General features: G+C 39.7%; 1 protein-coding gene across 3 annotated transcripts in view; it reads right to left on the bottom strand.

Moving 5' to 3' along the window:
• The window catches only part of PSMD14 (proteasome 26S subunit, non-ATPase 14), a 72,391-nt gene that overhangs the window by 28,498 nt on the left and 31,379 nt on the right, over positions 1-12,514 (bottom strand). For all 3 annotated transcript variants that reach the window (XM_006114835.5, XM_006114836.5, XM_006114837.5), the window contains 4 exons: positions 9,204-9,275; positions 8,725-8,844; positions 6,975-7,045; positions 5,816-5,966 (listed from right to left, as the gene is read on the bottom strand). In XM_006114835.5, the coding sequence (XP_006114897.1) occupies positions 5,816-5,966; positions 6,975-7,045; positions 8,725-8,844; positions 9,204-9,275 (414 nt within the window). The remainder of the gene's footprint in view (positions 1-5,815; positions 5,967-6,974; positions 7,046-8,724; positions 8,845-9,203; positions 9,276-12,514) is intronic.

The following is a 12,514-nucleotide window of genomic DNA, read 5'->3' as shown; positions in this document are numbered from 1 at the left end:
TTTTGAAAATAATGTTTCTGCATTTATGGATGTGAAGACAGCTTTAGTGTAGAAAAATACAGTACTGTCTTTCCGAGTCTGCAAAACAGACAACCCCAATCAATACCTCTGCTGCTATTCCAAGACAGCAAGTCATTGAAACATCTATATTATTTGGGACCACTGAATAGAAGATGTTCTATTAATATAGTAGAAACTAGAAGATTTACCTAGTGTTACTTGGATCTTTAACTCAAATGCATTTTTGTTTTTCTTCACTTAAATCATTGTTCTGGAGTGGAATTGGGGGTGAGGGGTTCAGTTTGCAAGCTGCCCCGGGGAGAGGACTACTCCAGCTCTCTTACCGCAGCAGCTCAGGGCCAGGTGAGAAGCGCATCTCCAAGGCTGCTACAGCTCCAGCAGCTGAGGGAAGGGTGCATGTCCCCCGGATGGGGCAGGTCCAGGTTCATCTGCTTCCTAAGCTACTCAGGGAGAGTGAGGAATGCAGCAAACTATATACTTTCTCCTGGCTCCCTGATGAAAGGGAACAGCCAGCAACATACCATTATGAATTGGGGAAAGGGAAGGTGCTTCGGCCCGCCACCCCTGAAGGATGCCTGGTGGTTGGGGGTAGGGGAGGGCTGTGAGGGGGAGTGGAGCACCACCAGCCAGCCCTTTTCACCTGCCTAGCAATTCTCTCTTCTGTATGATTTTATGAGAAGCAGTCCCATTCTGCATATATCCTGTGAACCTGGCACAGCCAAACCCTTACCTTGCTTTAAGTTATGATAACAGCAAGCTGTTTGGTGGCCCTAGCTCTTATTGTTCAGGAGTTCTTGAACAAAAACAGACTCACACAGACAAATTCTCTCAAATATATTGTCGATAAGAAAACAACAATGGAAGATGTAGGTCCATTACCTAGGAGAGCTAATAATGGATGACAAGTGTTTAATTCCTTTTCTTACTTCAATGCAAAGGTTAATTGTAACACAATATTAACAAAGGAGCAGGCTCTCAGGCAAGATTAGGAAAAGAACAAAGTTAAAGTATACTTAGGTAAGTTAAATGGATTCAAGTAGACAGGGCCTGAAGAAATTCAGCACAGAATATTTAAGGAGCTAGCCAAGGCAAATGCTGAACTATTAGCAATTTTCTTTCAAAACACATGAAGGATGGATGAAGTCCTAGATGATCAGAGAAGGAAAGCATAGCAGCTATCTTTTCAAAGGAGAAGAGGAAGACCAGAAGAATTAGAGTGCTTCAGTCCAACTTTGATACCTGGAAAGTTACTGGAACAAATTACTAAATCAATTTATCCTAAAGGATAGTTTCTCTCTTTGAAATAGTTATTGGCCAACTGGATGAGGGTGAACTTGTACTTGTGATATATTTTGATATTAGTAAGTCTTTTGATGCAGTTACACGTGATCGTCTCTTAAGCAAACTAGGGCATTATGGTGAATATAAGTACATAACTGGTTGAAAGACCATATTCAGAGAATAGTTTTCAATGGTTCTGGTCTCCAAGGGTGCGTCTACACAGCACCCTTACCTTGAAATAAACTACGCAAGTTGCACTAAACGAATGGCGTAGCTTATTTCAAGGTAATTTTGAAATAACTTAGGGTATGTCTACACTGCCACCCTAGTTCAAACTAGGGTGGCTAATGTAGGCATTCGAACTTGCAAATGAAGCCCGGGATTTAAATAGCCCTGGCTTTATTTGCATGTTCCTGGGAGCCGCCATTTTTAAATGCCCCGTAGTTCGAACTCATGCCGCATTTAGCCGCGGGCAGGAAGTTCGAACTACGGGGCATTTAAAAATGGCGGCGCCCAGGAACATGCAAATAAAGCCCGGGATATTTAAATCCCGGGCTTCATTTGCAAGTTCGAATGCCTACATTAACCATCCTAGTTTGAACTAGGGTGGCAGTGTAGACATACCCTTATTAGAAATTTGGTGCTGTGTCTAAAGCGCTATTCCAACAAGTCCCTCAACACTTCTGAAACAAAGGTTACAGGGATGCCGGAATAGCGTGCCTGTTATTTCGAAATACATTTCAAAATAAAAGGTGCATTTAAAGACACAGAATTGCTCTGCTATTTAGACACAGGCAAACAGGGCAGATACACTTAGTGGGGAGCTTGCACAGATCTCTTTAGGCAATCTGGGAATATTCAGCGTTGTCATTAATGAACAACAGGGATGTGATTACATATTGGTTACACTTTAAACAGGTAACCAATGAGTCTGGGCTCATAGGTTAACCTTCACTGTTCCACACAAACTTCCTGCCCCCCTCCTGCTACTGTCCCTGTCTCAGAGGCAGCAGTGTGGGGAGAGGAGCAGGCAGGAGCTGGTGCTTATGGGGAGCTGCCTCTCTTCCCCATGTGGAAATGTTTAATTGCTGAAAATTTCAGCAGTTGCCAGTTTACAAAAAAACCCAAACACACAAAACCCAAACACACAACACAAACCACGCATTTTAACATCCCTAATGGATAATGGAATGAAAAATAACCTTGACAACATGAAATTTAATATATACAAGCCATTTAGAAAGGAAAAAAAAAAATCAGATGTACAACTACAATATGGAGAACAAAAGTATAGGTACTAGTACCATTGAAAAGGATATGGGGCTGACAATGGATCACAAACTAAATATGAGCAAAAAATATGATGCAGGTTGCATAAAAGGCAAACATTCTGTGTTGTTTGAACACCGGTGCCATATGTAAGACACATAAGATTGTTTTGCTCTACTGGGTACTGGTGAGGCCTCATCTGGAGCATGGAAACCACACTTTATGAAAGATGTGGACAATTTGAAGAGAGTAAAGAGGAAAAGCAACAATGATAAAAAGGTTTTAAAAAAATGGGCACATTTAATCAAAGGAAAAGAAGTCTGAGGCTTCAAACATAAAAATTTGTTTTAAAAGATGACAGTGATCAACTGTTTTCCCAAGTCCAAGTTCCAGGATCAGAGAGTCCTGGTGCACCATGTGGGGTGGCTTGGGGTCAGTAGCCAGGCACTATGCGGGAGAAAGGGGCACCAAGAGCCTGTGCGTGGCTCAGCTGGGCTGGGGGGGGGGGCAAGAAGCCTGGAAACTTAGAGCAAGGGAGGCCAACAGTAGGCAGGCCAGAAATTACCTGCCCTTGGAGGTCCCTCATCTGGGACCAGTCAGGACCGAAGGGTGCCAGACCAGAGAGGTACAACCTGTACATCCCCAAAAGACCCATCTAAATAGAATACTTGGAATTTTTTCAAGGGACTAGAGGAATGTTATATTTAAAAGATGCTGTATTAGACAGTCACAAAAATTATCTTCATTAATGAAGCTATATAAATCACAGAAGCTGGTAACAAGGCAAATTAAACAATGGGGCTTGTTGACTGGCTTTAGGAAAAGGAGTCCCCCCTTCAAAGGCTAAACTCCTCAAGAGTGATTTGCTGTAGCAGTTTCAGAGTAGATCAGCATGGGGACACTGACCCATACCCCACCCAAGGGGCCAGAAGAGAGCAGAGACAATTTAGGTCCATGCCAGTGCAGGAAAAGCTCTCATCATACACTTGAAACAGGCATAGTAGCAGCTACACCCCCACCCATAGAAGTAGTTATTAAATATCAGGTTGTGTCATGATCCGCTATGGGCATTACACTTGTCACACTCCTTTCTCAGAGATCTGGGGTAGATTTTTTCCCTAACCAACAGATTGGTAGTTTAGCTGGTGTGAACATGAAACAAGTTAGGCTATGTCATCACAACTCATTATGTAAGTGTGGGGGCAGAAGTCCAGTGCAGATACTCTGTAGGGAAAGAATGCCATAATCAGATAAAGAGGATTGGTAAAGGAGTTATTCTATGAGAGAGAGGAATTTGGGAATGGAATGTTCATGTTACTATAACTGAAATAGCAGGTAGCCAACCCCCTATATCCTTTTTCAAAGGGGGAGGAAGTGAAGCCCCAGTAGCTGGTTGGCTGGAAACAAGTTCCCGGGTGCTGCCCAGATGTGGCTCACCCCCTAAGGTATATGTAAATTATTATGGAATTACACCTGCATTCTACACTTTTACCTGCCAGATACGCCTTGACATTTACAAATGAACTTGCAGTTAATAAACCACATCCAGTGACACTTCTCCTCCTTCTGGCATAGCTAGACAATGTCATAAGAGAAGTTGGGAACTATTTTTATATTTACAAAAAATACCAGACTATATCTGTACTTGCTAATAATCAATATTAGGAAATATAAAAAGACAGAAGTCAAAAAGTCTGGTTTCTTCCCCAAAGATGATATTCACAGTAGCAAAGAGCAGGTAATACACTTGATCTTAAGTACTGTAGATCAGAACTATTATGTGAAGAGAACATTACATTTTAAAGTAATTTAATATGAACTCTAATTTTAAAACACAGTAATATAATGCACATTATTCGAGTTTGATAAAATATAAATCAACTTGTCCTGATTTTTATTACATCAGAACAAAGGGAAAACTGATGAGTAAGGAAATCTAGTACATATTTTAATCAAAATATTTCCCTTTCCCCTTTCGTACATTATGTATTCAGGAATTTAAGATATTTAAGTCAATTTAATTCCTTTACAGTATTTTCCAGAGTTTTAAAAAACTAGTTTCTGGTAATCACTCATATTTTGGTTTGATGAATGCTTATATAGGCAAGGTTTCTGCTTTGGGAAAACAAACAAACAAACAACCAACCACCTAAGAACAGACCCCAAATTTAAAATGGATCTCAGTTTTGCTTTGTCATAATGAGGTGATGTCAAAGAGTTCATATATAATTTTATAACAGATGAGCACTCTGAGGTAATGGCAATATTTAGAAGAACTGGTTGGTAGCTTTAATGTAATCTTGTTATATAAACGGCTGTATTTCATACGCAGTAAAGAGTTTCAAACTATTTATAAAATATTAATATAGATATGAAATTATGATTTATTTTAAATTGGCCTACAGTACAATGCAAGTGCATGCTCAAACAAAACACCTCAGCAGTATTTTAAAGCAGTAACCACCTAGCCAATTTCTGTATGTTCTGTAGTTTTTCTAATCCACTCTCCCTGTGGTTGAGCAAAATCGAATTGCCTCTCACATTTGCAGACAGCTCTGTGAAGGTGATAATAGAGCTGCTCCCTGCTGTCATGAGGCAGGAAATAGGAAAATGGCATATGGGGCTAGAAAGAAATAAAAAAAGAACTAAACAAGAACAAAAGAGATTTCAACAAAGGACAACTACAACCCAATGTGCTTTGCAAGTTAATCTTTTCATAATCATTCAACATACTTAATCATTCATCTACATCTTTACTCAAAAATCTAAAAGGCTAGGACCACGTCTTTAGGGAAGTTTTTAATCGTCTAAAACATTTGTAATGCAGATACCACCAGAAACAGTTATGTGCAATGTTTATAAAATAAGGCACTATTTCTTCTCATGTTCAGGGAATGAATTCATCCCAATTTGCTATTAAATTCTGGACAGATAGTTAAAGCTTACAGTATATTAAATTTGAGCTAGTAGACCTGGATTATCTGTTTATTAAAAAAAAAAAAAAAAGACAAGTGGTAGAAGTGTTGAACAGCTGACTAGGGCTAATTATTCCAAGTATACAACATGGATTAAGGCTACAAGCTTGCTCAGGGACTTTTGATGTACGTGTTGGAGTAAATGAAAATAGTACACTTTTAGTAAACTTTAGAAAGGTGGGTCTAACGTTCAAGAACTAATGCATTTTACATTGTTTTTATTTTAAATTTTAATTAAGTAGTTTCACAAAATTTAAAACCTACTGTACCTTTCCTTTTACGCTCTGGATAGGATCCACCACCACAGCTACGGCTCTTTCTGATAGAGCTTCAAAGCTCTGCTGAGTATTGATATCCACACCAGACAGCCAACAGCCAAAGCCAGGATGACTGTGATACCAACCAACCACCATCTCAGGCCTGAAACAAAGAGGGCATTAAGAAATTCCTAGCAATAAAAACGTATGATATGAAAAGAAACACTGAAGTACCAGGGTATCAATTAGGATAAGAGAAGAGACACAGGTGTGAAAAAGCACCATTAGAAACATTTAAATTACTCACTATAGTATGGTGAAAACATGGAAATGAATGTGCGCGACAAAGGAGTGTTATCATTAAGGGACGCACATTAGCAGTGGTAGATCAAGCTTTCAGTTTTTCACCCTGTTACCACACCTTCCCTGAATCAGTTTTTACCCTTTCAGCTCAAGTAAATATCTATTCTTTAACTCCTTGGAGTCAAAGAGTTGAATTTTCGTGGCAGAAAGTCCATTTCAGACATGGATGATGGGAACAAACGGCGGGAAAGGATTAAATATATCAATTAAACCAGCAGTAGAACTAGAGACTCAGTGAAAAAGCAATTTGCACTGTTCTGCTCAGCTGCTGAGCTTTTTGCTAACATTAATTTTGAAGTTTTTTCCACAGTAAAAGAATTTGAGCAAGCAGATGACAACTGTTGAGAGATACAAAGAGAAATAAAAATGTTTTAAACATACATATGCTTTTATCAATTTTTTTCCTTTTATATATAAAAATGTAACTTTAGCCCTATAAATAAAGCTAAAATATCCAAACTGATAGTACTTCATAAAATAGGAAAGTGTTAACAGGTCCTTTAAATTGAGTTATTTTCCAGCAAGTCCATATACTAAATAGAGGGGCATTCAAACCAAAGTTTACTACTCTAGTCAGAGATGGAAGTTTATAACACTCACTTGGATCCGAAATCTATCTCCTGAAAGCATGGGGAGAAGTGGGCTGCATAACACGTGATATTCATCATAATACTGGGTCAATTATTACTTCTTTAACATTAACAAACACCCCACAAATCAAAGCTCTTGCATGAAGTATAAAGGAATGTGCAGCTAAACCCATGCAGTGTACCACTTTAACTTCCAGACGTTGCTGTGAAACAGTTACCTTCCTGTCTGCTTCAGCATATCCAACATTTTGGCTTGAAATACAGGATCAACTGCCTCTACACTGACACCCTGATTTTGGAAGAGACACAGCATTAGTTAATTACATATAAAGTAACTTAAAAAAATAAACATACATGTAAACAATCTGACAAAATTATTTAATAGCTTAATTAAATAAGAGAATTTTTTTGAAGTTCTAACACAGCATCTTTCAAATAGAACATATTCCTCGCATTCCTTGAAAAAATGCCACGCTTTCTGTGTAGAAGGGTCTCTTCGGCAAGTACAGGTTGGACCTCCCTGGTCTGGCACCCTCTGGACCTGACCAGTCCCAGATAAAGGATTTTGACAGACCCGGGGAGGTCATATGTGGCCCCTCTGCCCTGCCAGTCCCGCCCCCCCTCCCCCAACCCATGCCTGCCATGCCAGGTAACCCAGCTCGCAGGACACCAGGTTCCTGCCCCACTGAGCAGCTTAGCTGGGGCATGTCGGGCAGCCTAGCTGAGTAACCCCATTGTGGCTCACCACTCCAGGCAGCTCTGCTGCAGCACACTGGCCTCCCAAGCCCCTCCAGGCAGCCCAGGTGGGGCACGCTGAGCAGCCCCGCTGTGGCATGCTGGGCTCCCAACCATACCGAGCAGACCCGCTGGGGCACTTCCAGATTCTCAGCTTTGGGGATTTAGGCTTCAGGTCCTGCTGGCAGCTTGTTGCCAGCAACCTGCAACCCTGCCATCTCCAGGGCTCCTAGGCACCAGCACTCCCCAGGGATTCTCTGGCCCTGGAACATTCACGGTCATGCTGGACCACAGATGTTGCCAGACCAGAGAGACCCAGTTTACAGAGGTTCAACCTGTACCACCAACAAAACATTCAAAAGAACATTCGTCCATCCATCCGTCCTCCCCTCCATTCCTGTTTGTGCACACCCTTGTCCCCTGCTTACTGCCAGTTCACATTTGCTTTTGTTGCCATTTTTAGGGAGATTAAAAAAAAAAAAAAGCTTTTTGCAGACCCTGGAAAAGGACATACACCATCAACAAAGGTAGTGAAGTGACTATGTAAAATAAACCAAGACAAAATTCTCTAATATTTCAGTTACATGCAATTTTGATGGCAATTAAGGAAACTGTGCCTCTAAGACTACTATTTCATTTCAGCTACACACAGCACCAGTATAAATTCTAATTCCAGCTCCTAGTTCACTGCCCTCTTTTCATAAAATTCAATTTCTTAACCTCAAGTAAAACCAATCACCTTTCCACACTAAGGAAATATCTCTAACAGTCCGGCCACTAGAGTACAAATTCTGCCCCAGAGAAGTGATTCAAATTCACAGTTTCAGCAGTGCCACTACAGTAAAGGGCATGAGATCATTTCCATCCAACTCTTACTTTCCAGAATTTGCAACATGGTCTTCATACTTTTTTTCATACTGGATATACAAGGTCTTAAAGTCACCAGTTTACAAACTTTAAGCACTGTGGTACTATACATATGGACTATTTCAAAGCTTTAGTTAAGGACTTAGAGAGATCTATAGGTTTGACTTAAACCACTAACCAATTTCAAAAAACATTATTTGAATAGATTTTAGACATTTAATATGAATATGGGTATAAACCAGACATTGATATCATTAGAACTTTCTTATACCTTATTTGTTTTGGGATGAGGGGAAGGAAAACATGATGTACAGTTATTTAATGTGAGAGAAAACATTTACTTAAGTTTCTACTGAAAGTACTCACTGTTCCTGACTGTGGCATAGCGAACACATCAATCACTCTGACTGTATAATCATCAACAAATTCTCCAAGCATCAGACCCATAACTTCCATGGGAACACCGGCACGACCATGTTTCAACATCTATAAGCGAAAACAAAATTCCAATCACATACTATGGTATGATTTAGAAGAGAATCAGGATATGATTCGGGATAGTTCAACTTCAGCCAAAATACCATCACCCTTATTTTTATTTTACTCCGTGAAGTAAATGTGTGTTTTGAAAATATAAAGGACTGGAATATTACTAAGAATCATACAATCAACAAAAACTGGCAGAAATATAATAAATGGAACATTTTCAGTAAGATTCTATGCAATCGGGTCAAAAAAGTTGCAAACACCACAAGTCTATAAGCTTTTCTCTTTATGGAATACTGGACAAATACAATGTTGTGTCTCTTAAATGCTACGTATAGCAAAGAGCATGGAAGACTTACTTTCAGCAGTGCAAGGGAAGAGATATACACCTGTTCTGCTGTATCCACTGCAGGAGCATCTGTAGGTGGCCCCTACAAAAACAGAATAAATTATCTATTTATTCCACGTTTCATCATTTTCCAATTATTTCTATTTTATTTTGCACAACATTATAAGACTAAATGTGTAGATTGTGCTTTTATGTACAGTAAATCCATTGGTTGCAGTGTTTTAAGTGAAAAAATACATAAAGCACTTTTTTATACTAATCTTTGTTTGCAACTTAGCGGAAGTTCCCTATGATATCTAGTTAAACGTAAAAGTCAATTTAGATATCTAGCCAGAAATCAACCCAAATAAACTGGTAAATACTGCACTAGGTGCAAACCTGTTACAAAACATACAGGACCAGTGATGAGTTTCCATTAGTGAGAGTTAAGTCTTCCAGCAATGCTAACCTTGCTCAGCTGTAAAATATCTCCAATTCACCAATTAACTACGTGTTTCTTACAGTGGTGTGAATGTAAATGCTGCTGGGCTAGCATGATTAACTGGCACCAACACAAACAGCAATTTCCCTTTGCTTCATCTGTTTTCAGTTAACGAAGACTTGCAGATAAAGGCAACAGGAGCACTTTTCAGATACACTGGTACAGTAAGCATAAAATGGACCTCCAATCCCTAGGTGGAAAAGCTGTGAACAAAACATTTTCTCTTTGTTTTATGAGTTATTCAAAAATTAGCACAATTGTCCCAGGTGTGAATGATTGGTTGAGGAAGGTACTATGTGCTACTGAAATGTAAAAAAGTACAGCAGGCTGTTTAAAGTAAAACTATGTAGTTCTTGAGAAGTGAGGGCTTTCTCTCAGCAATCACATCTGATTTTATCCCTTCACAACCCAAAGCATATCATTAGTCAAGTGTGTATGTACTATAGTCTTAGTGAAAAGGAGACAACAGGGCACATCTGCTTTTAGTAATGCTGTGTAAACATGGAATAATTCCAGAAAAAAATCCAGTTGGAAGGAAAAAGAGCGCAATCCATGATAGATGAAGGGAAAAATTATATAAGAATGTACGTTATAATTTTTGAAAACATTCCAATGCCACAGTGTATAAGACTAGACATAGATAACTTCATTAAACAACTCTTCGTGAAGTACAGTAGAATTTGGAACATGCTCCCAACACAGATCCAAGTGAGATCTATTGACCAATCTTATGTGGCATAAAATCTGGAAATAAAAATCAAGAGTTAAAACTATTAGTAAATTCAGTTTGTATAAAAGCCATTTAACTATTGTATCTACTTTCATTTATGTATGCACACTTGTCTCTCCCCATCTCATATATCCACACCCACTCACAAACCAGACATGGAATAATTCCAGGTGACTTCCTCTGCTACAAATTAATGTTCCCCTTTTTTACCTCAATCAGCAGTAGCCCTAACCTCTCAGACTCTAGCAGCCACAATCCTATATGCCTATTTGCTACCTTGTACTCTGGGCTGCTTTGCTTCTGTCCCCCTGGTCTGCTGGGGGGGTCCAGCCGCCCAGGCGGCGGCTTTGCTCAGGTGTCCCTGGTCTGCTGGGAGGCAGGGGGTCCAGCGGCTTTGCTGGACCCCCCAGCAGACCAGGGAGACCGGGAGAAGCTTTTCTCGCCCTGTTCGTAAGTGCGGATCCGACATAAGTCGGATCCGCGTAAGTCGGGGACTGCCTGTACTACATACAGCCAGCTAATGTCATTATTTTATCTTAAAGCCATGCCAAAAAAACCAGCTAAAGTGAAGACACCTCTTTTCTGAAATAGCTGAGCTTCTCAGGAACCACTTTTTCTAAAGGATAGCGGCAGAAGGGGATTCAGGACTTCATTTTAGATTGCTAGTGCATTTCTTGAGAGAGACAGACAACTCGCTTGTGCTCCCCACTCTCTCTAGTTCACCTCTCACATGCTCCTTAGAATAATTAAAGGAACACAAAGATCCTTCTTCATTACAACAGGATACATAGCAATTTAACTTACTTGGACTTCCTGAGCTCCTTTTCTTGTCCCTTTTGGAGCTCAAGAATAAACAGTATGACATTTGGTAATGGACAGCCACCTTTATTATCTTGATGGTGGATAAATATCTCTGGATTATGTTGCCATGATAGAATGGTTTCATCACTTACCCAACAACAAACTCACTATACCATCAGAAGCCACCAGAAGAAGTCTCCTCTTAAAACTCTCAACCCACCCTCTTGACTTCTACCCTATTAGAGGCTAAAGTCAACAGTATCATTCTTGAAATTGCCTCCCTCGCTTTTCACAACTCTATTTCTTCCTTTTTTTCCTGTTACCTCTTTGGCCATTCCATCATCTTTCAATGGGTTCTCTCATGGCCACACAGTGAATCTTTAGTCTAAAAATTACAACGGAAATTATGTGAATGGGTGGCTTCAAGAGAGGGATGCTGAGGGAGAGAAGGAGTTAAGACAGGACCTTGTGGGACCTCCATAGAAAGTGAGAGAATAGGTATGGTTGGAATTAGCGGGATGAAATTTGAGAAAGGGGAAACATCGCTTGAGTAAATCTTTTGCACTTTGATTTATTAGACTCTGGAATAATAAATATCTAGCTCTTCTTGCTTTTTTCAATCAGCAGATCTTGAAGTATTTTACAATAGTAATGCTCCCTCTAATCTTTTCCATCCATGTGCAGAATAGTTATGTGCACAAAGGCATGTGTACCACCAGTAAAGGAAAAAAAAAAACCCAACAACTAGCTGTTGGTGCGCTGCTTATCAGATGGGTGGCATTTGAATCTATCCTTGAGTGGCCACACAAGTGCATGGCTTACAGGGAACTTGAGTCATTAGTATTATACACATTTTATAGAAACTGAAGCATAGAGAGATTAAGTGACTTGCCCAACCCTCTCATAAAACAAGCCTCAATAATCCCCTCATTCCAGGTACAAACTCATAATCATTGCATGGCCAAGCAGCATATTAAAATTCAATCTTTCCCCAGGAAGGTCCAGAATCACAAAGCATATGCTTAACTTTAAATTAAGAAGTCTCAGAGCGGTAACTGTATGCTCATCCTCTGATGAAGTAGGTTTACCCATGAAAGCTCATGATACTGTATATTTGTTAGTCTAAGGTGCCACAGACTACTTGTTTTTAAAGCACATGAAAAAGTCACATTGACTTGAAACAGATGCTTAAGTGTTGCTCTGAGTATGCATGCTTTCTTGAATTAGAGACACAAACAAACAAAAAATCATTCTGCAAGCCCCCTTTCCATTTTTGCCGATGTCTCTCCAATTAGTCTAAAACTTTTTG

This window comes from Pelodiscus sinensis, chromosome 7, assembly GCF_052426305.1.
Source record: "Pelodiscus sinensis isolate ZL-2025 chromosome 7, ASM5242630v1, whole genome shotgun sequence".
In the NCBI taxonomy this organism is placed as follows: Eukaryota; Metazoa; Chordata; order Testudines; family Trionychidae; genus Pelodiscus; species Pelodiscus sinensis.
Note: the sequence above shows the minus strand (reverse complement) of the source record. Positions and strands in the feature narration are given on the sequence as shown.